This window comes from Ctenopharyngodon idella, chromosome 7, assembly GCF_019924925.1.
Source record: "Ctenopharyngodon idella isolate HZGC_01 chromosome 7, HZGC01, whole genome shotgun sequence".
Classification (NCBI taxonomy): Eukaryota; Metazoa; Chordata; class Actinopteri; order Cypriniformes; family Xenocyprididae; genus Ctenopharyngodon; species Ctenopharyngodon idella.
Genome location: NC_067226.1, coordinates 13180893 through 13206805, shown reverse-complemented (window position 1 = coordinate 13206805; position 25913 = coordinate 13180893). Strand labels below are relative to the sequence as shown.

General features: G+C 36.5%; 2 protein-coding genes across 5 annotated transcripts in view; both read right to left on the bottom strand.

The window, feature by feature from the left end:
- The window catches only part of ptprn2 (protein tyrosine phosphatase receptor type N2), a 179628-nt gene extending 171691 nt beyond the window's left edge, over positions 1 to 7937 (bottom strand). Inside the window, exon 1 of one of the 2 annotated variants that reach the window (XM_051900568.1) lies at positions 7647 to 7937. In XM_051900568.1, the coding sequence (XP_051756528.1) occupies positions 7647 to 7734 (88 nt within the window). In that variant the 5' untranslated portion in view covers positions 7735 to 7937. The remainder of the gene's footprint in view (positions 1 to 7646) is intronic. The other variant, XM_051900567.1, reaches the window with a different exon arrangement.
- A 580-nt stretch (positions 7938 to 8517) lies between these two features.
- ncapg2 (non-SMC condensin II complex, subunit G2) lies at positions 8518 to 25126 on the bottom strand. Of its 3 annotated transcripts, none has more exons than XM_051901004.1 (27): positions 25036 to 25126; positions 24669 to 24759; positions 23098 to 23286; positions 22577 to 22691; positions 20208 to 20365; positions 19951 to 20085; positions 19762 to 19856; positions 19363 to 19519; positions 18519 to 18611; positions 18280 to 18405; positions 17355 to 17534; positions 16733 to 16885; positions 16346 to 16568; positions 16101 to 16195; positions 15270 to 15443; positions 15062 to 15132; positions 14512 to 14665; positions 13162 to 13335; positions 12624 to 12734; positions 12105 to 12233; positions 11569 to 11668; positions 11177 to 11367; positions 10853 to 10993; positions 10436 to 10539; positions 10250 to 10350; positions 9301 to 9403; positions 8518 to 9202 (listed from the first exon to the last, which is right to left on the bottom strand). In XM_051901004.1, exons 2-27 carry the CDS (start codon positions 24744 to 24746, stop codon positions 9133 to 9135), a joined length of 3420 nt encoding a protein of 1139 aa, XP_051756964.1. In that variant the 5' UTR covers positions 24747 to 24759; positions 25036 to 25126; the 3' UTR covers positions 8518 to 9132. The 3 variants fall into 3 exon arrangements, with proteins under 3 accessions (XP_051756964.1, XP_051756962.1, XP_051756961.1); XM_051901002.1 differs by having other exon boundaries at positions 13162 to 13338; positions 25016 to 25125; XM_051901001.1 differs by having other exon boundaries at positions 13162 to 13338; positions 25036 to 25124.
- Positions 25127 to 25913: the final 787 nt, after the last annotated feature.

Sequence of the window (25913 nt, the reverse complement as noted above, 5' to 3'; positions counted from 1 at the left end):
CAGACAGGGAGAGACTGTCCTCTCATTTTGTAGTGACTGAGAGCTATTTCTCCAAGGGAAAAAATGCCTGTGGACACACACACTCACACGACAGACCGTCAAAACCCGAGGGAGAGATGAAACCGAGAGAAGTGACACTCAACGAGGGGAATGTGAGAGAGAGACCTACCATTCTAATTAGCCAAGTCAATTCACATGCTGAGACATGAGCGACGATCATTATGGACAAGAGAGACCACTCATTTCACACAAATACCAAAACTAACTGTCAAATGAAGAATTTTCCGCACTAAATTCATGTTAACATGCATTATGTCTACAGCTATTGAAACACTAAAGATTTAGGGTTTGTCCCAATTCACGTCCATTTTAAGTGCCTCATTGTAACCCAGAGGTTTATTTATTTTTTTTTTTTTTAAATAAAAGAAGGGATCACTAGAAATTAATTACATTAATTAAAAACATTTATGCCAAAAGGGCTGTCAATTGAGATTAACTGAGCTCAGAATATTCAGAAGAATATTCCAGAAGATTCTCCTGAGGTAAAAATGAATTTGCATCTAGTACAACAGTGGTCTGAATGTCCATTAGTACCAAAATGTCCTCATTAAGAACCCAACGATTTTAGAACACTGTGCCATAGTGCAAAATAATACCTATTAAAGTGACTCATTAAGAAAGGAAAATGTGCAAATATCCAGCTACTCAGCCAGCAAAAAGATCTCTTGGGCTCCGAATAAAATATTGCTATTGTCAGTAAGTACATGAAAACTACTAAAGTTTTGAGTCAGCCTGGATGAGAAGTGAAATAAAATGCAAAGTTAGGCTTAAGTTTAAGAAATTGATGTCTACCTGGGCATTGGGCTGTGATGCATGACACACCATTGGATTTAAGTTTGTAAGTTCTGAAGTTTTGTGCTAGAGGTTTTCATTACTTTCCTTCTACAATATATTGATATATATTCTACAATATTTATATTGAGTTGAACTGCAAAACAAACTCTATAACATTATCTGAAAACTCAGGAAACTTCTGGACTGAATCTAGTGTGTGAAATTACTGCTACTGTATGGATGCAGTTGTATGTAGGTCAATGGGGAATACAAAATCTGCTAAGAAAGGATTGTGAAAAACACATCCACATCTAGGTCATTAGGGAAATAATTCAAGAATTTACATAATAGTTATCCAGATGACTGCACACAGTTTTGTTGAAGCAAGCATGATGGAATTCCAGAAATACATGAAGACTGAAAATACATCACGGTCTCCTCACATGCTGTCCACAGGGAGTTTCTTCAGTAATACACTGAACATATGGATGTGTTTCTTGATTATGAACACAGTTCCTTGACTGGCCATTGCCATTGATTATGATTTGGTCTTTTCTTATTGTCTTCTCAAATGTTAAAATCTGCTCCGGGCTACTAGTCTTGATAATAGGAGATCATAGACATTAAGGAATTAATGATCGACCAATATTGATTGACTTTAATTATTATATTTGGTTCCCTCCAATAATGAATATGTGGTTGCAGTCATTATATGTTATTTTATGGTTTAGAAAAAGAATAAAGTGACTCTAACGGACCTCAGTCAGAATATTTAGTTTTTGCAAATAAAATTGAAGCTCTGAGGGGTACCATACATTCAAGAGGTTGTAACGTTTATTTTTAATCGTTGATCTGATGCGACTGAAAGGGTTTGGTTACACATATTAAATGACAGCAGGTGGGAGGTGAGGTGATGAGAATAGTGCAGCATTTGCTAAAAAAAAAAAAAAAAAACTGATTATTTACTGATTATCTGTAAAATGAATTATGCCACCGATGAAATATGAGAGAAGTATATGCGCACACACACAGACATATACTACTTGCGCTAAGTGTGGGATAATGGCAGTCTGTGTTACCTGTGTGTGCCAGAATGCCAGACACTGTGGGGTGCTAAAAAGATGCTGGGATACACTCACAGATAACAGCTTGTGTCTGCACACATAAGCAGAAAGGAGGACTTAATCTCCATCTCACACTCCAACAAAGACAGATGACAAGACCACACACAGATACAAAAGCTCATCTAGCAAAAACAGGACAGGGATGACAGACACATTCAGCTCAAGCAGTGCTTCAAAAACAAATCAGATTTCATACTGAGATGATTAGCAGTGACACTCAGAGCTTCATGAGGCTTGCATGACAGTTTCATTGAGAAACAGCCGACAAACATTGACATACCTAATAGGATAGCTCACTAAAAAGTCATTTACTCACCCTCATGCTGTTTCCAATTTGTGTGCTATTTTTCTTTGGAACACCATTTTGAAGAATGTTTCAACTGGTTTTGCTAAAGTCAGTGGGGTTCAAAACAACACAGAACCTCATTGGCTTTCATTGTATGAGCATAAAGCTTGTGCAATAAAGCTTGGAACACCAAAGCAATTTATTGTCAAATATAGCACTCAGCAGCAAACTCATATTCAGTGAGGATATATTACACCTGTGTTTTCATTCAGTCAAGTTGGATTTGTAATAACTAGAGTCTAAATATTATGAGAACCATGCAGTTAACTGGAAAATGTGCACCATGCTGGTAAAGCTCATTACTCTGAATGAATGCTGAAAATTTTCTTTAGGCTACCATTCACTCCATTTTATTTATTGTTATGGTTATCTCAAATGGAGATTTGATTGTTGCTGTTTATTTGCTAATTTTGACTGATCAATTTAAACATACATTAGATAAGCCTGATGAGACACAGGCTGTCCACACCTGAACATATTATCTCTTTTCTTCTAACCTTCCTGACAGCAGCTTTATTAAACGCACTGAAAAGCTGAACCTCACAGGTTCAAAGAAATAATCTCTCTCTTAAACAGACCTCAGTGAATGGCTTGGATGAGATATGGAGATAGAGGTAGATAATGAATTATTTAATTCAAAACTGCCTGAGTCTATCTTAAATTTTGTTCATTTCTCCATGTATGTTTAAATGGTGTTATTCTGACTTACAGTAGCCTCTATATAGCTTCAAGCTGACTTTGGCCAATAGCTGAGGCCAAAAGCACTTACATCAATTTGTCTTATAAATCTTAAATATGATTTGAACTGTAAAGTTGTTGTCATTTCCTTTACGGTTGTTTCAAGATTTTAAGTGTTTTATATTGTCATAGCAATGAACCAGTAAAATTGGATATAACTTTACACAGAAAACATTAGCAAGTAATTTTTTTTTGCACTGAAATCGTTTTAAAAGGTTCTTTGACCCAAAAATGACAATTCTGTCATTAATTACTCACCCTCATGTCATTCCACACCCGTAAAACCTTCGTTCTTATTCAGAACACAAATTAAGATATTTTTGATGAAATCTGAGAGGTATATGACTTGCCCATAGACAGCAATTTAACCGACACTTTCAAGGTCCAGAAAGGTACTAAAGACATAATTAAAACCATTGACGTGACTGCAGTGGTTCAACCTTAATTTTATGAAGTGACGAAAATACTTTTGTGCGTAAAAACAAAACAAAAATAAAAACTTTATTCAACAATCTCTTCTCTTCCCTGTCATTATCCTTACGTACTTGCCGCAGTAAGCACAGCGAAGGCTTCCGTGTTTACGTCCGAATGCCGTCTCAGTATTGGCCAAAGCTGATCATGTGAGCTTTATGCCCATGCTGACGCAGGAGCCGGCCAATAATGAGTCGGTGTTCTGACGTAGAACCTGGAAGTGCTGGATGTAAACAACGTATGAGAATGACAGGGAAGAGAGGATATTGTTGAATAAAGTCGTTATTTTTGTTTTGTTTTTGAGCACAAAGTATTCTCGTCACTTCATAAAATTAAGGTTGAACCACTGCAGTCACGTCGACTGTTTTAACGATGTCTTTAGTACCTTTCTGGACCTTGAAAGTGTTGATTATATTGCTGTCTATGGAAGAGTCATATTCCTCTCAGATTTCATCAAAAATATCTTAATTTGTGTTCTGAAGATGAACGAAGGTCTTATGGATGTGGAACGACTTGAGGTTGAGTAATTAATGACAGAATTTTAATTTTGGGGTGAACTAACCCTTTAACATGCATATTGTTTATGATTTGTGCCTATACTATTTAAATAGTGATTATTGTAATGTTTACGGATTTGCACCATTCATTTCCATTGTAAGTGCCTCACTGTAACCCAGATTTGAAGAAAAGGAAGGACAAGTCGAAATATGTTTCTGTGTATAAACAACAATATGCCTCAAGTGCTGTTGATTGAGCTTAACTTATACTGAACCGGAATATTCCTTTAAGTGAGACTAGACGAGAATGCTGTCAGTTATGTGTATTTCAAAACGTCAGCTGTTGTGTGATCCTCTTCTGCAGCTCTTTGAGCTAGGTGTGTCAGGCGTGGGAGATATTGTTCATCTCAAATGTACAGGAAGCATCAGGGATTCTAACTGAGCCATAAATAATCTCTAATGTCAAAATAGCTCAGTTTGTATCTCTGCTGTTTCCTGCATATTTGAGATGAGCAATATCTCCCACACTCCCAATCTCCTCACAGGAAGTTCATGGAGCTGCTGAAGAGGATGCAGGGAAAGAAGCATCTCTTATATCATGTTCATTAGGTGACGTAAACATAATGCACAGTGGGACTTATTAAAAATAACAATGTGCTTCTGTATGTGCACGTAGACACAACCTGACTGTAAATTCAACCATCACCAACATTATAACAAAACCTTAAAAATGGAATGCTGACCATTTGCATATCTCACAGGACAGGTCTGACTCACTCTGTTTCCTATCCAACAAATCCAGCATTGCACATTCTGTGTCCATGCCATTGGACATCATTATAAAAATTATGAGCATGTTATAATGTTTAAGAATATAATATAATGTATATAATTTAAACAAACAGTGTACAGCATGTTATATCCACTTAAGTTATTATAATTCTCACATCTTGATATTGTTTAAGATCTGAACAGTATCTTACTACATCTTATGAGTGGTTGTTCATGTTCATGTGTTTCCTGTTAGGCTAATGTTTATTTCATTGTAAGCTGGTTTAACCTCACTGGTAACCCTTTTACAAAAAAATCTAATATTGTTTTGTTACTATTACAATAAATATAGCAAATGTGTCATATAGTCCATTCATATCTTATGGCTGTTTAAAAGAAGACTTAACTTATGTTACTTTACTTAAAGCAAACAAAAATCAAACAACTTATAAATCTTGACCACACTGTAAAGCCAATTTGGATGTTTACAAGAAGACCTTATATTTGTCACTTTACAATAAAAGACCACTCATATTGTTCTTAAAAGTTATATCCACAAATTGATAAGTATTATTTGCGCAGTTTCACAGACAAGGCTTAAGCCTAGTTCCAGACTAAAATGCATGTTTGAGTTGTTTTAACTGAAAGCAAATATCTTAAAATATGTCAGTGCCATTGTTTTGTCTCAAATTGCACACCACTAATATTTTTTTCTAAGGCACATTTGAAAAAAGCTATAACTGTTGTAACTGTTGTTATGGCTTTTATAAGATGATACAACATATTATGAGGTTTTTATGAGGCATTATGCATTAGGCATTATGAATTAACAATACATTTATAATGCATACTAAATACAGGCTTCATAGAAAGTGTTACCAGATATTTTCATGCAGAACAACCTAAAAAATGAGAAAAAGAAAGACAGATAAAGTTGGAGACCTAGAATCAGTCTGTATGTGCAATGATATATAAGCCTCCAGCAGACTATTTGGAGATGCTTAACTGCTCTATTCATCAGGGCTTCACAGAACTCGCTCATCCCAGTCTCTGCCAACCTCATATGCCAGCCGCAGAGAGAGCCTGCCTCTAATGATGCACTGCTTTCCAACCGCAGCTTACTTAACAACGATCCTGAGCAAACCCAGCTGAGTGTTTGCTAATCATTTAGTAACACGTTGTGCATTCTAGAAAACTTCAGATACAGCATCAACAAGCCTGGTGAGATTTAGCTTTTGGCTTGCAAACCATAAATTTAACCTTCAGGGTAGCAAATGTCAAATAAATCAGTCCTACACTCTTAAAAATAAAGGTTCTTTTTTGGGATCTGGTTCCATGAAGAATCTTTAACATCCTTGAAACCTTTCCTTCGTGCAAAAGATTATTTATAGAGGAGAAAGGTTCTCTAGATTTTTAAAATGCGCTTCACACAAAGAAAAACATGGTTCTTTTAAGAACTGTTCACTGAAAGTTTCTTTGGGGAATCAAAAATGGTTCTTATATGGCATCACTGTAAAACCATCTTTTGGGACCTTTACTTTTAAGAGTATAATAGTAAATTTAAAATTCTCTTAAATTACTAATATACATACACATGATCAAATCTATAACAAGATTTCTGCTTTAACTTGTATTTATTGCTATATGCCTTTACTGTATAGGAGAGTAGAAAGCAGATACAGGGAGAGAGGGAGAGACTGAGAACTTGAACCCTGTGCCACAGCTCTGACCTATAACAAGATTTCGATGAACACGGCATATGTTGGAAATGTCACGGGCAAACCAGATCAAGTATTTTACGGCTCCAGTCTTTAATAAAGTTTGCAGCCATTCATGTCTTCAAAGATCAAAGCTCCCTCACTATCCATGTGTGAATGCACAGGTTCATGGAGCGTGTAGAGTCGTATCTGTTTACAGCTCGAGTCGGGTCCTTCCCATCTGAGGCTGGCTCTCGGCCTGTGCCTGTGCCTTTGAAAGATGAAGCCTGCCAAGATGCTTTAACGAACCGTAACGCGATTATGTAATCCACTGTCAGTGAGGACCACTAGAACTATCTTCCATTTGTCCTATGTGCTCTTGTATGATAAAGGAAACAAGGCTCTGTCCTAAAACAGACATGAACAATTTTTCTAATAGAGGACCAGAACATTTTGCTAGATCAGCATCTTTTGATGGTCCTGGAACAACAATCCTATCAAAAATAAAGTGTCCAGCACTAAACCACTAAAATACACTCTCAGAGCGTGCAAACATTTTGCCTTTAGGGGTAACAACAGCTTGTCACTAGGACAGTACACTATAAAAAGTAATACGCACCCAGTAAAAGGTGCATATTAGTACTTTAGAAATATGAACCCTTAAGGTAACCCTATGAACCTTTTACGGGTATATAAAGTTGTCCCTTTAAGAATACTGCCACAGTGACAAGCAGCTTTACCCCTAGATACAAATTTTTGGAAAAAAAAATTGTCTGAGAGTGTAAGAAATAAATAAGTTGATGGTGTATAAGCCCTTAACCTCTATTATCTCTAAAACCTGATTGGTTTATGGGGAATGTGCAATAATGTTAATTCAGGTACATGACCCAGAAGCACATCTCTAATGTGATGTCAAAAACCATAAACTTAAAAGTCTAAGATTTTATGACCATTCTGTTAACCAACCAGCTGGATACATTCATAAACGGACCGCTAATTTGCATAAAAAAACCCAAACATCACTCTCTGCAAACCGCCGTTGTGATTAACCTCGTTAATTACGCTTAAGTAAACTAACGTACACACAATTTGGCTTTTTTTCTAAAGGTAAGAACGTCTAAAGACAAACATCACTCACTTAGTGGGGCGTCACGTTGAACTAACTTACCGAATTTCCTGTCCGCGATGGCAACGGCGAGCGCGTGGACAGACAGCAAGGCGAGGAGCAGCGCGCGCACAGAAGCCATCCTGTCCATGGAGCCCAAACAGCTCCCGTTAATTCGGCATAGCGGCTCTCACGTTTCAGGGGTGATGTGATTAGAGCGGAATTAGGTCAGAGGCAAATGTGATGGAGGATAGTGAGATGAGTGATGCTCTGGTACCCCGTGTCCTGTACTCAACTCTAAGAAGCGCGAGGCGCATTCAGCACCACGGTCAGCGCCCCGCCTCAGCTACTGACGTCACTAGCTACATGAGATTGCTCGATGACTTCTGCACGGTCAGTTGTATTTAGTTTGGAGAGATGGACCTCGCTTCTTCTCTGCTCTTATCAGACAAGAGGGTTGAGAAAGGGTTATCTACTTTTCTCTCGAGCCCAGTTATTTTGCTCAAAGGTTGTGCCCCCTACCGCGACGCTGTACTTGACAAACAACGCACTACAGTAATAAATCACCTGCCACCTGTGTAATGCACAAGCAAGTCAAAATAATACTATAATCGAGCATATGAAACGACCTCTATACATACCACTAAAAGCAGAGAAAGTGAAATTTAAATCGTGGACTTGTAAAGGAAGAATAAATGCCTATAGACATACGAACACTGCACTTTTTAAGCTATGACATGATTAATTAAAACAAGGGACAGAGTTTTAATAGGGCATTAATATAAAAATATATTCCCACTGTTATGTGAAGAAACAAAATCAAAGCAGGAATCAAAATAGAGAAAAAGAGTAATGTAAGAACAATAATGTCACTGTCAAATCGGTAGATGTCAATCGACCCAAACATTTAGGTTCAGCTTCAAACAATCAACAGTTTTTTCACAAGTAGTTTTCTTTATTTCACACCATGATTTTAGACTGTGATACTGTATAGAAATTTTCAATCATATATTCATAGCTCAGACATTTAGTAATTACTTGTTTGTACATTTCTACAGTTTGATAGGGAAAAAGTAGAAGTATAATCTTTGACAACACGTCACTCTAGTTGGATCTAAGTATAATAAAGCAGAATATGTAAATGGGAGGGGACATATTTCATCAAAGACCCTTTGATGAAATAAAGAATCTCATCTTAAGACACCAGATTCATTGACATGTTTTAAAAATAAAAGACTTTGAGAAGATTGATAAGATTACAACCTATCTGCAATGCAAGAACAAAACTGTTTGAAACTGTACGAAAGAAAATGAAATGACGAAGCATCAAGGGTGATGGACAGTGTGAGCACTCTGCTTATAGTGAACCAAGATGAAGTTTTATGAAAGTCTTGCTTATATAGTGCATGTCCTTGTATATCAAATCCATCCATATGTAGAGGGTGAAAAACAAAAAGCAAAAAACATGCAACAATATACAGATGAGAAAACAAAAAAGGGAATAATGGATTTTGTGGGAGTATGCAAAAGCTTTTAGCTGTTTGCCCGATTAATTGTTTGGTTTTTGGCACGGATTTAGGATGTCATTCAGCATCATGATAGTCGATTCATAGACGGTCCTAAAATTGAGAGAGAGAAATTGTGTTTATTTTATTACTGTGTATAGGAAAACAGACAGCATGCTTTTCACATTACGACATATACATTTTTTTTTTACCTCTGTATATTGTCAGAGTTCTCTGCAGAGATGTTGTAATGGTTCTGTAATTGTCTGCGTACAGACACAGCGATTTCCTTCAACTCCACAACAAATGCATCAGCTGTAATGAACAAAGCAGAAAAGTAAAAAGAATCATGTATTCATAGGATTATATCTCAGATATAATCTCAAATATAATCTTATACCTCTCACTTTATATCATTAATGTTTATTCAAGTCCAACTCCACTGGACTTGTTGTATGCTTTAGTTCTGGACAGTGTAAAATGAATTGTGATTGCACATCTTTTAAAATGTGTTCAGTGGAATAATTTTCTATAAGTTTTATAGAAAACTTTATTATTTAACTTTTTTTCTAAAAAGTTTTACTATCAAGCTTTCAGGTACTATCTAAGGATGATAACTATAACGATAACTATATTAGCGTCCACACCAGCAGACAATATCGTGTTTGTGCTGCAGTTCTGTCATCTGACGGTTTAAATGCTCAAGCTCTTAAAGCAGGGTGGATTCTGATTGGCTGTCAACATTTTTATCATTCATGAAAGTGATTCCAACAATATTGCTTCTCTCTGCTGTTACTGTTATAGTGTTGGTGTAGACTCTGCAGTAACATTTTAATATGGGGAACACGTTTACTAATAACTATGACTTTTCCCTCAATAAACTCCTAATTTACTGCTTATTAATGGTTAGTAAGGTAGTTGTTGTAGTGGTTAAGTTTAGGTAATGGGCATGTAGAATATGGTCATGCAGAATAAGGCATTAATATGTGCTTTATAAATCACTAATAAACAGCCAATATGCAGGCTAAGTAACTAGTTAAAAGTGATAATTGTTCCCCATACTGAAGTATTATCTACTCTGCTATTATTTTATATTTAGAATCATTTTTAGAACTACATCTTTAAAAATTACCAGAGTAACAAAACAACAAAAAAACTTACATTGTTTGATGATGGTCAGAATGTGTGTCACTGCAGCCCATTGTGTGATACTATCAATAGCCTCTGACTCTATAGAGGAGCTCATTTCAGACAGAAAAAACCTAGAACATATCAGAATATCAATCAGAAGTGTTCAATTTAAGTAAAAATATAGGGCTTTTAGTTCTAGCTGGTGTTCCATATTACCTGGTAACAGCAGGAGATCTGAGCGTCACTTTGAGTATGGTGTTCGAGAGAGGTGGAAGGTCATTAACTGTCTCTGGTGTTAACACCTCTTCCACATGAGAGATCTGCATGTAGAAACATCAAACTGCTGATTTCTACATTTATTCTTCAGTGTCACAATTAGTTTATTTTATCCTTCAACTTATTTTTATACATGGCTTTAGACAGCTCTTCCACACTGCTTACGGTTTTATTTCATCTCAAGAACAAAACATTTCTTTTCTTAATCAGTCATTTTGTCAAACATTAAACCGGAGTAAAATGAAGAAATGCTATAGGCATTGAGCTCAACAAATGTTTCAATTTAAAAGACAAGAAAGAAATGCCACCCAAACATCACACTAACAGCATACCAAAATAAATTATTAGCAGATTTACCTTCTGCAAGGTGCGGCTGATATCAATAATGACTGCTGCACAGAGTGATGAGAAGACTCCTGTGATAAACTCTGACCTCTCAGTTGTAAACTTAGTCACCAGCAGGAAGTCATGGAGAGCTTCTTCAGAAGAGCAACACAGCTAAACATACATACAGAAAGGCATTTTAAAATGAAGTGTTAGAAAGAAATGTTGTCAGGTATAAATGTCAGCCATATTTAAATGATACTAAATTCAGTTTAAATATGCACACAGGTTTGTTAAACACATCCAGAAATGAAAGTGCTTGAGGAAGACCTTAACGTCTCTTATCAAAGGTCTCACCTCCTGACCCTCTTCCTTGTCTTTACGCAGTCGATGGGCTATGATCTCCACAATTTTCTGGAAGATGTTGGTCAAAATACGAATAGTGAGTGACAGTTGATCTTCCTGCCCCTCAGCCTTATGGGAAAGGCAGCCCTGTGCCACCTCAGTAAGCAGAGCAAGCACATGAGGAGTGCATATGTATCCTTTCTCTATAAGAACACATATATATACACACACACACACACACACACACACAGAAATGTGATTAAAAAAAAAAAAAATGATGCTATTGTCAAACATTTTATTGCATCTTGATTAAATGCATAAATCTGTCAAAAAAAAATTTCAGTTTGATAAATATACAATGCAATCACTGGGCCCTGAATTAGCATAAATACTAAAGGACTCACCTGTCTGCAGTACAGAGGCAACGTGCTGCAGTAAGTGGTCTCTGAAATCACTGTCTCCTACAGAAACCCGCAGCACATTCTTGCACACTGTTAAAGAACTCTGGCAATGATACAAGAGGGGAAATAAGTCCTGGCAAAATCATGTGTCTGCACAATTTATTGCAAAATTGTGAAACAATGGATTATTTTTAGGATTAGGACTTGTGTATTAATATTTTAAAGCTGAATTTTAAGCCGCTATTACTCCAGTCTTCAGTGTCATATGATTCTTCAGAAATTATTTTAATATGCTCAAGAAACATGTCTTATTATTAATGTTGAAAACAGTTTTGCTGCTTAGTATTTTTGTGGAAACTGTAATACATTTTATTTTCTAGGATTCTTTGATGAATAGACAAAAAAAAAAAAAAACTTACTGAGATCATTTTACTATTAAATAAAATGAAAATAAAATGAGATATCAGTGATACACATTTGCCAAAGAAAAATTACCGAAAAAAAAGAAAAAAAAAATTCACACTGATCATGCTACTCACTTCTACAGTCTTCCTGCTTAAAGACAGCTGTTGCTCACTGCTGGAGTTAGCCAGGAAAGGAAGCACTTTCTTCTCTACCCAGGACGCAGATTGCTCCAGGGATTTGAGGAACTCCCGCTCCTCTGGGTACTAGAGGATCAGAAACAGGTGCAGAAACCGTTTTATGTGTTCAATCTAAAAGTGAGCTTCCAGACCATGCAAGCAAACACTGCTTGATCTGTAGTTCATGAAATCTCAGTTATGTCTAATGGAAACCATTTGCACAGCTCAGCACAGAATGTCAAAACAGTAGTATTGGCTTGAGATCCTGAGACCTGCTTTAACTGCTGAAATGAATTTGTGTCATGTCACCTCATGAGAATTTATAGGTAATGTACTGAGTGACAACTTATTTTTCTTAAACCTCTCTTCACATCCTAATAACATCATTTGTTTGAGTGTGTTCAGTGTATGATTGCTTTGTTTGGTGTGTGAAGGACTCAAAGAGTTCATGCAATGAGGTTACGGCTGTTTACTCACTTTGTGTTGAAGGTGGATACTAAGTCTGCCATGGACGACAAAAGCTCTCAGTGCTGTCTCTATGACTGCCCCACTGACCTCTGATCCACTCAGAGAGGAGAATAGCAGCGACTGGACACACATACAAAAGAGCAATGACAATAATTCCGAATCGATGGTACATTATGGATTCAGTTCAGAGATCCTCTTTAGGATCTCTAAGCATAAAAAAGAACCTAAAAAAACAACAACAACTCCCACTTCACCTAAGGTAGAGGTAGAAAAAATGTAATGTAATATTTCAAGACCTCAGTGAACATAACTTTTATTGAACAAAACAATTCTGTAAGCTCATCACAGTGTTTTGATAAGTATAATAAGGGCAAAAACATCACGACATGTAGCCAAACAGATCTGTGCAGAATTATCTTCAAAGCAAGATTGCTAAAACCCTGCAATTACCTTGTTTACTTTGTAACTAATTACAGTAATAACATGACACAACATGCTTGCACCAATTCTCCGTAATGGTAATCATCAAACCTCATGTCTATGGTACCTTCCATTTGTTGAGGGCTTTATGGAGTGGTCTGATCTGATCCAGCGGCAGCGTGAGAAGACAGTCTCGTGTTTTAGGGTGCAGGAGCAGATAATCCAGATAGTCCAGGCCCAGATCTGGCTTTGACTCATCTAACCCATCAAAATGCACTTTGCCCGTCGTATCTTCATCACCCTGCTGATTAGAGAGTGATCATAGAGGATATTAAAACACCATAAAATGCTAATGAACCCCCACAACAGGGCTCTAGACTGCAACTAAATGGTTGCATTTTGCGACCTTTTTTCCTGCCAGTGCGACTAAATTGTTAGAGGTTGCACTAGTGTCGCTACCAATTTGATAAGTGCTACCATTTCTGATGTGTATGAGAAACCATAAACAGCAAATGCGCCAAAAGTGAAACGAAACAGCACTGCTAGTTTGAACGGCACCACATGGACCATTTACCAGCTTGGTGCAAAAGCAAATGCGTTTACATGCTGACAGGTCTCAATCACGCAACCATTAAAACAGCACTGTGCGAAGTGTTCGGGTTTGGCGCTGAGTTCTCGATATACACCACAAATGTCTCAGTGGTTAAAACTAGTTTAAAGCTAGATGAATTAGAGCTGACATTCTCAACAACACCGATGCAGAAAACAAGATAGCACTCTGAGCTACAACGATAGAGTTAGAAGGCTTTTCAATCCACAAATCACCAACATTTACCATGGATTTACTGTAGCAACACTAACTGTAAACATGGTATTGTTGCAGAAATGTGGGATATTAATAGTGAATTTTATTTTATTATTAATGTAGTCGTGGAGCTTATGCATTAAAGGGGTAATGGAATATAATTACAGTATTTTTTTTGTTATTAAGCTATAGTAGTTTATAGTAGCATTTGTATTTATACTAAATGTGTTTAGGCTACTGTTTTTCATAACAAATAAAATCCATATAGTTTTAATGTTAATAATGAGGTGCCATGCGTGGTTTTACCTGTGGTTATCCTTATCTACAAATTTATGATACCATGGAAGACCAGTTTTAATAAGAGTAGAGTCTTAATTCAGTCAGCATATTTAAATTTTAGCCTTTAAAAATTAGGTGGTTACATTTTTGTTTTTACGGATGTTACTGTTTTGTTAAATGTAAATAAATTAACATCCGCATCCCATCTCAATCTACAGCACCTGTCAACTCAAGATACTGTCAAATGTGCATTTCCAAGAGACAATACATATATTATTAATACTCCCCACCATACCGGTGCTGGTGCCACCATCCTTATAACATGGCACTAGTGCCACTGCTCTCAAATGTTAGTCTAGAGCCCTGGACAAGGATACTTTACACAACATTTACCACTTTCACAGGTGCTGCTTCTGTGAGCCAGTTCTCTATCAGCTCCACAATATGGCTGATCTGCCCCCAGCTACAGACACACTCCACCGACTGACTGTATGCCGCCACAGCGGTGCCCGCTTTCAAACTCCTCAAGTTAGACATCACTTTACTCCTGCAGAGAAGAACACACAGTCATGCAGTACCCCCAGACTGTCCTACAGATCGCTCTAAAGCCTTGAAAATACACTCAATCCCACCAGCATTGAAGGACGCCTTTCGGATCAAATGAGAATCAGAATTGGCATTTCACTTTTGAGCCAACCTGCTGTTCTGGGGAGATGGCTGAGACACCATGCCGACTGTGTTAGACGCTCAGCAGGAAAGGAGGTTTTGAAAAGCTCTTTTCTTCATTGAACTGTTCTTTGCAGGAATAGCTCCCCCAAAAATGACAATTCAGAAAATTCATCTCTCAAAGAGTTTCATTTTTGGCTGCCCTATTCCTTTAAAATGGGGCATTTAACAATGTAAGCTGCATTTAGGGGTTGTTCAAAGGGAGAGTCCTACTAACCTCAGAGCTGGAACAGCAGTGGCAGGAAGTAGAGAGGCTAGAAGAATGAGAGGGGCTTTACACCGCTCCTCCTGCGCGCACACACACACATACATACACAACTGCATCATGTTGCAACCATATTGCATCAGCTCTACAGATGTGATTACAGTGTACAGCTTTGCTCTTTGAATCGTCCTTTGGTTCCCTGTGTGAATGTGCCTCTTACCTGAAAGATTTTAAGATACTGGGGCAGAACAGATGCAAACTTTGATGTGGTGTACTTGAAGGCCTCTTGGTTAGCCATGAGTGATTTCTGAACACTTTTCCACAGAATGACAAGGATCTCCAGCAGGCTGGCCATGGAGGCAGTGTCCTGCACTGAGAGAACATCCTCCAACATCTAGTGACAATAACAATCATAAGCATTATTATTTATATTTGTTTGAAGTTACCCATCATTGCTCGGCAGTGTCTAGGATATTGTTGAAAACACTTAATCTGAATGCTGATAGGCCTTTAAATGTATGTACACTACCGTCTGAATGTTTAGGGTCAAATAATTTTAAAAAAATTAATACTTTTATTCAGTAAAGACGCATTAAATTGATAAAATAATTAACAATAAATACCTTCACATTGTTACAAAAGATTTCTATTTCAAATAAATGCTGTTCTTTTGAACTTTCTATTCATCAAGAATGCTGGAAAAAAGATAACGGTTTCCATAAAAACATCAAGTAGCACAACTGTTTTCAACATTGATAAGAAATGTTTCTTGAGCAGCAAATCAGCACATTAGAATGATTTCTGAAGGATCATGTGACGCTGAAGATTAGTAATGATGATGCTGAAAATTCAGTTTTACCATCACAGCAATAAATTACATTTTCAAATAATTATTAAAATAGAAAACATTTATTTGAAATTGTAATAATATTACACAATATTATTGTTTTTACTGTATTGTTCTTGGTGAGCATAAGAGGCTTCTTTCAAATTACAAACAAAAATCTTACAGACCTCAAACTTTTAAACAGTAGTGTATATGAAGTCTCACCGTGCTGTTTTCTTTATTGCTAGATGCAAATTCATTATCTCCTGCATTTTGAATGCACACATTCAGACACTTTCGGATCACCAGCATCAGCTTGACTACAAAGAGAAAGCACACTGGAGTTAATAGTGACACATACTCTACTTAAAAAATAACAAACCTAAATCCTAGTAACACACAACACAACACACAATATAAAACTGAATTCATATTAAGAAAGCTTACTGGGGTATCTAAAACAATCTAACCTATATTAGCAGGAGCCGTGTACAGATAGGCATGCTGGTAAAACTTGCGAGCAGCTCCAGGATTTGTCTGAATCAGGGTGACGCATCGCTCACACCAGACAGTCTCTGGTTGGTTGACTGGAAAGAATGAGTTGAAAAGGAGGTTGACAATTCGTTTGGAGACAGGAGGAGAGTCCACCTCCAATCGAGCCAGCAGGTGCTCCAGGGAACAAACTTTCCAAAACTGTAGAATGATGAGGAGAGAAAGAATAGGCATAAATGAATACACAAATATTCCATTTAAATGAACATTTTAACTCAACTAAAGACATCAAATTTGCTAAGAGAACAAACAAAGTACCATATAATATCAATAAAAAAACAATAATTTTTGGTTTAAACTCTTACCTTGGCTGCCCGTACACCCTTGATTTTGAGGAGCATGCCCACAAAGGCAACACGCACCTTTTCAGAGCTGTCATGGAGGCTGCTCTTCAATGCAGGCAACAGTTTTTCCATGAGTGGATGGCTTAAACTGTTATCCAGAATTATAGACATGCACTGCAGAGCAAGCAAACAGGCTATAATAAGGCTTAGTCATGCACAAAATATATAGACCATGTCAAGTTCTTCATCTCATTACACAAAAATTGAGGCTAGTATTTTACTGCTGCTAAGCTATAATTATGTTCCTAAACATTATAAGAACAAAAGATCAAATGAATTGTGAACATATTCATTTAAAATTTATTTTGTCTTTCAGGTTAAAATGATTCTGTAAGCAGTGCTAACTTCTGAACTATAAATTAATGATTTGGTACATTCCATTACCCCTAAAAAGCCTTTTAGTTTGAAGCTCTTAAATGAATAAATCACACTGAAAACAGAGCAGAAGACAATTGTCCTTCCTCAAGCTGTAAATGGTTTTAATTTGCGTTCTACTGCAAAACTGGAAAGATGCCAAGCAATTGCTTCCCATCTCTCTCTGATTACTTTTCTCAAGTGACTGACAGACAGTCAGGGGTTTTACCATGAAGACAGAGCAGCGGACATCTGAAGAGCTTGTATCATTAGCCAGCTGCAGGATGAGCTTCTCCAGGAGATCAGTAATGACCGTGGAGGGGATGACCTCCCAGCAACGACCTAGAACAGAACAAACTCCAAGCACTGCTGAAGAACGCACGAGGGGCTGGGGGTCATCAAGGAGAGCCTATTGAGACACAAAGAGTCAATTTGATAGCAGGTATTAGCTACTGATATCTTTTTTTTTTTTTGACTGCTATTGAGTGCAACAGTCAGGTTCTGGCAGTAAAAATCCCATTCATTTTCTTCACAGGGCAATCGATTTTAACAATAACTTCTAAAGCGTTAAAGACAGATCATGCTCAGTTTATGTTTTTTTTTTTTTTTTTGAAGCCATTAGACTGCATTATTTTTTTTTAATAATCATGTTTAACAGTGGAATTCCTTGTGAAAAACTACATTAACCATGACACTGCAAAGAAAGCTCCCCCCAATCAGAGAATCCAAAAGAACAAAGGTTAGCTGACCTACACTCCCAAACTACTTAAGTATTTCTATATGTGTATATAAGTTTCTATATATAATCAACTACAATCTTTAAATCAGTAGTTTTATATTTTATGTCTTTCGCAATGCTTCTTGAGATTGTAGTTTTTTCCCCTCATTAAACCTGTGTTATTTATAAATACTTTTTTACTTCAAATCAAAGTTTGTAACATTGTGATTCACTTCATCGCTGGTTGGTTTGGTTCATGGCTTAAAACTCTTAAAGACTTTAAAAATCCCTATGGGAAAAATACTGCCAGAACCAAGGCCGCTGAAAAAGTTGGTGGGGCCTGTTGTACTCTAATTTCACACACTGAACCCTCTACTTAAATCCTTGAATATAACGAGATATCAATAATGCAATATAGAATCAGCTGTTGACATACAAACAGTAAATCGAGTTGTTTCTGAACAGCCTGGTCAACCATCTCACTGCTCATGCTGGGGTCGTGGATGGGAAAAGCCTCAGTAAAGAGCAGTGTGGCATTGGCGCGAACCTCAGCATTAGTGGCCTGTTTAAAATGATTAGAAACATATCCAAATGAACAAGGTGATATATTTCATTGAGACATTACAGCATATTTAAAGCATAAGCACAATAAAACAACACTGATTTTTGATCTACCTTTAATGCTTTCCACAGAATTGGCTTATAGAGTCTGTGTAGCATCTCATCGATTCCCTCACGAAACTTCTGCTTGTGGAAATAAGTAAGGATCTACATAGAGAGAAAGTGACAATTTTTCACTAACAGTGAAGAATTGTTTCAAATTCAGATCACTAATTTCTCTGTTCTAGTTGTCAAATCTTCCCTGTAAGTATCAAATGAGCCTTCTGATTGTGTTCTCTCTTGTCATTTTCAGCTTAAGAATCCTTACAATGGCACCAGCACAAACTTAGCAGTATATCATGAACTTAAGGCAGGGCTTTCATAAGCATATTCACTTGTTTGGAGCCAGTAAGATCATTTTTTTTTTAAAGTAAAAACACACTTTTATTTAGCAAAGACTTATTACATTTATCAAATGGTGACAGCAAAGACATTTATAGTAATTTTCAAAAAAATATTAAGCAGCACAACTGTTGTTAACATTGATTATAATAAGAAATGATGATTTCTGAAGGATTATGTGAACTAGAGACTGAAGTAATGATGCTGAAAATTCACAGGTAGGGTTAAGTATTGACACAGATTTCACGATTCGGTTCTCTTGATTTGATTCTCATCTCGATTCGATTCAAGTTATTTTAATAAAATTTAATATAATACAATAATATTATAATAACATTGATAAATATTGATATCGGTAAATATATTGGTCAAATAAATGCAGCCTTGGTGAGCATAAGAGACTTCTTTAAAAAAACATTAAAACATTACTGACCCCAAACTTTTGAACATTCGTAAGTTCACATCCTCAACTTAATGATCCACTTCATTGTAATTAAGAGGAAATGTGGTTTCTGACCTGTCTGACTTTGCTGTGGACAGGTGAGTTTCTGTGCAGCAACACAGCATGCTGCATTAAGTCCTGGATGCAGGTGGACTCAATCTCCTCCAGAGAAGGACCTGAAGCCTTCCTCCATGCTCTGAAGTAAATCTCAGCCACATGAACAGACAGAGTTCTGCAGGTATAGCATATTAAAAAAAAGAATGAACACAAAGATAAAAAAAAAAAATAGCAGATCGAACAAAACCATTGTACAGTCCACTTAGAAAGACTTAAGAATGGCAGAGTCTGCAGATACCACACTAATATTGTTTGTCTGATAAATATGTAAAGGTTATTACAGAACTGTCACATAAAAAAGTTACTGAGTTTTCTTTTTAACATTATAAAACAAGAGGTCATGAGTGTATGAAATACTTTGGGAAAAACGGCAGCTGATTCTTAATAGTTTCATGAATCATCCGAATGAAGTTGTCATTCCAAGAAAAAAGGAAGGCAAGGAACCGTTTCCCCTGAAAAATGAGCAATAAACAGAGTTATATAAAATGATCTCCCATAGAAAATAATCTCTCAAACTCATGAGCCTACAGAAACATATACACAAACCTCTTCTTGTTTAATATGAGAGGCCTTGAAGAAGCACTGGAGCAGAGGATCAATGACCTGCTGACCTCTTTCAGATGCAAAGTCCACACTAAGAAGTACCTCTCGCAGAGTACAGAGCCTTCTGAGCTCACTGACCTGGGAACATACCCAAAAAGAATCAACACAATGCTCATCTACAATACAGAAAATGGTATCAATCAAATGATACACCTGTTAATATAATAATGTCATATCTGCATATAAAGCAATTCTAGTACCGGTTTCTCAAGCGTAACAGTGTTCTCCAAACAGACAAGGAAAGCAGTCCAACCAAGCTCCTCTTTCCCATTTAGATCCCGCCTCCACCAGCATTCAAATAGCCAATGAATAGCCTGCTGGAGGGGTGTGTGAGACAGTGGCAAAGCACTCTCTATACCTGGAGAAAAAGACAATGTAGGAAGAAATACATTCTATATAACTATTTGTCTTTAATCTAAAACACCCTTTTTTTCTTCAAGAAATATTTTTATTCTTCAAAGACACTTTAAATAGTTCAAATATGATTGTAAAAACAATTACAAGTTACAAAATTATTCAAATAAACGCTGTTCTTTTGAACTTTCTATTCATCAAAGAATCCTGAAAAAAAAAAAAAAAACACAACTGTTTTCAACATTTATAATAAGAAATATTTCTTGAGCAGCAAATCAACATATTAAAATGATTTCTGAAGGATCATGTGACACTGAAGACTGGAGTAATCACAATAAATTACATTTTAAAATATATTAAAACAGTTATTTAAAGAGGACCTATTATGCCCCATTTTACAAGATGTAAAATAAGTCTCTGATGTCCCCAGAGTGTGTATGTCAAGTTTTAGCCCAAAATACCGACAGATAATTTTTTATAGCATGTTAAAATTGCCACTTTTTGGTGATGAGCTGCTGCGCTCGGCCTAAGAGGGTGGAGCTTCAAGAGCTGATTCTCCAGTGTCAGGACAATCAGTCAATCCGGATGCATTATAATGTCAGAAACTACAAATATATACTACATGGAGATAGAACAGGTATAATTTAGTTTAATTACGGCTATAACTTATATTGCGGGGGTCGGCAAGTAAGTTTGGCGTCGGGCCAAAAAAACTATTTCGCCACTAGTTGGTGGGCCAGAACATAGTCAAAGGATAATTGATGAAAAAAAAACTAGAATTGCCTGTGACAGATGTTACAGTCTCTTTTGTAACTGGTATTGAGCTGTTACTCGGTGTTAAAAAAAAAGCCACATTTGTGTAGCAGTGTCCGGGTTTTACACTGGATAAATTAATAAAGCAGAGTAGTGACACATAACCTGGCAAGTGTCTGTATTCACCAACTTGCAACACAGACTGCCTTGCTAAAACACATGTGGGAGATGCGGAATGGATAAAAATAACTAAAATAATAAAAGAGGACTTGAATAAGCCCATTAATGGCATGTTTGAGTCATGCTCTTAATGAACTATGTTTTATTTCCTCTCTCCATACTGTGAATAATAAATGTGCATCATTTTAATTTGATTGTTACACAATGGAGCCTAACTTATTGCAATAATTATTTGACGTAGCCTACTTTTACACTCAGAATTATTCCTTGGCATCCTCGCATACTAAACTGCATTTTTTAAATTGTTTGCGTGCTGGAGGGTATGCTATTACGTTGTGTGCAGAGTGATGTTAACATTTAAGCTAGCTGGTGAGAGAAAATGGCACTATCAAAGAGTATAAAGAGGAAAGTTGACAGAGAAAATAGGGTATACAAACAAGAATAGAAATACAACTATGTGTTCATCCTACCTAGTTTTGTGAAAGCAAAGCCAGTGTGTCTTATCTGCAAGTTGTCGCTGTTTGAAAAGAATATAATATTAGGGGCCGTTCACACGTCGTGTCTAAAAACGCGTGGAAAGCGCGGTCGCACCACTTTCTCCTCCTTCCCAAAGCGCTTGCACTCCCAGACAGATCTATTTCAGAACCAGCTGCTATCAAAATAATCAGGCTGTAGGCGCGGGCCAGATATTATTGCTGGCGGGCCAGTTTCTGTCAACATTCGTGGGCGGGGCCTGTGGCTAATGTGATGTCACACTGCCAGGAACCTGCAAACGGCTTGTTCTGAGACACTGCTTATGATTTATGGGGATTAAAAAAAAGGAGTGGTTGGATTTTTATCATTATAGTGTGGTTGTATACACACACTGAGAACGCACATTTATAGCCAAACACCATGCAAAAGTGAATTTTGCATAATAGGTCCCCTTTAAAATTGTAATAATATTTCACAATATTACTGATTTTACTTTTTTTTTTTTTTTGATTGAATAAATTCAGCCTTGGGGAGCAGAAGAGACTTCTTAAAAAAAGAGTAAAAAACCTTTTAATGTTAGTAAAAGCTAACATTTAATATACATCCACATTATATATTTGATTGATTTTATTTATAAATATTTTATACAATTATTAAGCATCCACAAATAGTTTAAAGTTGGACGAAATATGAAATATAAATATTAAATCTGCTGTACAGAATAAGAAAAACCCTTAAAGATCAATACTTTTATAAGATTTTGTAATGACTAGATGCATAAAGAGTTACATTATATGTAAATACTTACAGTTTAGCATATGGGCACAGTTGAGAAGAGAGGTATAAGTGTCACTTTCCTGCAAAATGTCTACAGAGACTGTAGACACAATGGTGACACCCTCTATTACTGCCATGGTTTGTATCTGAAAGGAAACATAAACAACAAACTATCTGTCATTTTGGGTCACCATGCTTTTGCCAGGTAAGACATGTTGCTGGGTCAACATACTTTGCTGATCCTGGAACAACATTCCTGTCTGAAAATTTCATCCTAGCCATATCCCACCTCTAAACCTAACCCTACCCATACCTTATCCCGAAAATCAGAGGGAAATGATAGGTGAATAACACTGATGTAGAAGCACCTAACCCTGGCTATAAGCCTAAACTTGACATAAACTGTAAATTTGTCCCTCAAATCTGATTGGTTGATTGGGATGTTGATCCAGGAACATGTTGTACTTGTTGAAGTCACGTTCACTGTCATTTTAAAATGTGCCCAAAAAGGCTCTTGGTTTTCTGTCTCTTTCGAAACATCAGAAGTCTGACCTGTTCCTCAGAAATCTCCACCTCCATGTCGCCCGCATCCTCCTCAGCCCCAGTGATCCAGCGCTCTGGAGGGTGAGCAGTGAGGCTGTGCTGCAGTAACTTCAGCTGTCTCTCCCACAGCTCCTGCCTCTGACTCCTCTGCAGCTCCGCCAAAACCTCTGTCAGGTCAAACGGATCTGCTCCATCCTTCTGCAACACAAACAGCAGTGAACACTATGACCTTCTAAATAATAAACACTACGTTTTACAGCTCTTTCTGAATGCCCACTGGTAGTTCTGAAGACTCACTTCTGCAGACTTTCCTTAATTCTGAACGTAAACTTAGTCCTTATAATTAAGAAATAACAACATCATTAGTCAAAAATATGAGGTCTTGGGGCCAGTTGTTCAAAAGTAATCTGATTGGATTTCCGCTACCGGATTGGATCAAATTTTGAAAATGGGTTGTTCAAAAAAAAAAAAAAAAAGGATTCTGAAATCAGATTAGATCACAAAATCCAATCTTGGTTTTGATCTGGATAAAATCATCAGTTTGTTGTTCAAAACTTTTTAGTAAGATTGGGATACCTTTGATCCAAAAAAATCTGGATTATACTGATCCCATCAGAAGGGTGGATTTCATGAACAAAAATATAATAAAACTTTAAAACTGGTCAAAAAATACAATATTTCTATCATGTAATATACATACACATTTTTTTTTTAATTTGCTTTTGATTAGTTTAACTGTTAAAGTAATAAATTAGAAGTAGACATTAGGCTACATATTAAGCCTTTCTGTAACCTACCGTAAAGTAAAAAAGAGATTTTTGTGTTATAAAATAATCCCCAAACAACTGTAAATATGAAACTAAAATATATTTAATTCAAAGTGTTTTTTATCAGTTTGTAAACTATATTGGCACAAGAGATGAACCAGTCAAAAGTTCTTTGCAAGCTAAAGCAAAGTTCTGGGTTTTTTTTCATATTCTTTTTATCACTGTGTCTCTTCAGGGGCTCCTTAGAGCACCAGTAATCCAGATTTGGTAATCTGAATCAGAGTGATCCAATCCAATTTTTGCTTTGAAAAACCAGCACAAAAGTAAGATGGATTACCTGATCCTAGATAGCAAAACACGGGATTTTCAAATCCAGATTATTCTGATCCAGATTAAACTTTTTGAACAACTGGCCACAGTTTGTTATTTTGCTTTCTATAGTTGTTGTAGTTAACAGTTCAAACATGTATCCAGTGCCATTTACGTAAAGTACATTATAATATTTCCCTTCTGAAAAACAAGTACACTTTGGCATACTTCTAAAAAGAGTACTTATTACAAAAATAATATAGTTTATATGTTTTAGACACTTAATTGCATATTATTTGTAATTTGCTGAACTTAAATTATTTTAGTAGGACTTAAGTACATGTTTATATGTAATTTTTTAACAATTACTTCTATTGTCTTTGAAATATGGTTAAAGTGTACCGAATGAACTGACGATTATTTATGTATTGTTAAAAAAAAGAAGTGTTTTGTCATTAAAATGTACAGACAGTACTGACAGAGAGCGTTGAAAACAAGACTCACATGTAATCTGATGAAGTTCAGAAAATCCTGGACGTGCTCATGATGGACAGAGTCCAGAAACTGTTTTCGTTTCGACATTTCGCTGAAAAATCTACCAGACAGAACAGAAACACACGTACTATATACCGTGAGTAATACTAATATTCAATTTTATTTTCCGCGCACAGGGCGAGATTAGTTATGCAAGCAATAGCATAAGTATCAATGTGCAGTATCTTCCTCCTCCAAGTCAAACCAAACTGAAGACAGGTAAAGCTTTTGTTGTGTATATGCACAGCATTCCTTTCTAAACTATATCAGCACATATAACAGCATATTGTGAATATTAATCTTCCGTCAGCTCAAACCTGTCAGTTTGTTTACATACAGAAATTCCTCAGAACGAGGCGCTCCGTCCGTTTCAATATTTCCCCGCTCAAAGTTAAAGAAGCGTCATGACGTCAGGCGTAATGTTTCGTCCTCGTCGTGCTGACATGACAGTGCCATCTGCTGTAGTGGAGACGAACGGTCTAAATGTAATGGATTTTATTGCAATCTTTATCTCTGTTAAAACCGTATCTAACTTTTGTATAAACAGTTATATATAACTATCAACAAGATTCAGACGCTAACTACAATTTCACAACATGAGCCGAGTAAATTTACTACTCTTAAATCTACAGCTAATGTCCACCAGATGGCGCCAAAAGCACAGCTGTAGAGGGTTAACATACAACGGCTTAACATATGGCATAAGAAAAGTTTTTTTGGCATAAGAGGGTTAACATATGGCATAAGAAAGTTTTCTTATGCCATATGTTTAGTAAATTTTTCTTTAAATGATTACAACCAATTAGAAAGGTCGAGAAAGTACCAAAGAACAGTCCAGTAAGGTGTGGGAGTCACAATATCAAGCACCATTTAAAGGTGGGACATCCTGTTCTGACACATGGTCACGGGAGCACATGGTGTGAGAAGAAGGCAAGATTATTTGCTTTAGTAATCTTATTTAAAATGACATGAACTGTACATAAAAATATTTGTGTGTGTGTGTGTGTGTATGAAGGTGTAGAAAAGACTTTTGTCAGGTTTTATTAATTTTTTTATTTTGCATGTTCAGAAATTCAGTTTTTCTTTTCGTTGCCTCAGGGCAACGTTGTGCGATAAGAGGTACTTTTCGAGGATGTTTTGGACAATACCTCACATTGGCCATAATGTGTTATAAGAAGGGAAGATGCAGGGTTCCTGGGTGTGCAGGAACACCCA

Bases quoted from the DNA above. Each gene is read 5' to 3' on its own strand.
- ncapg2 (XM_051901002.1), bottom strand. From the start codon at position 24,746: ATGTCGAAACGAAAACAGTTTCTGGACTCTGTCCATCATGAGCACGTC. The intron at 23,287-24,668 runs GTGAGTCTTGTT...TTTGTGTTGCAG, and splicing joins TGAACTTCATCAGATTACAT to AAGGATGGAGCAGATCCGTT. The intron at 10,994-11,176 runs GTGAGACCTTTG...ATGTATGTTTAG, and splicing joins ACAAGGAAGAGGGTCAGGAG to CTGTGTTGCTCTTCTGAAGA.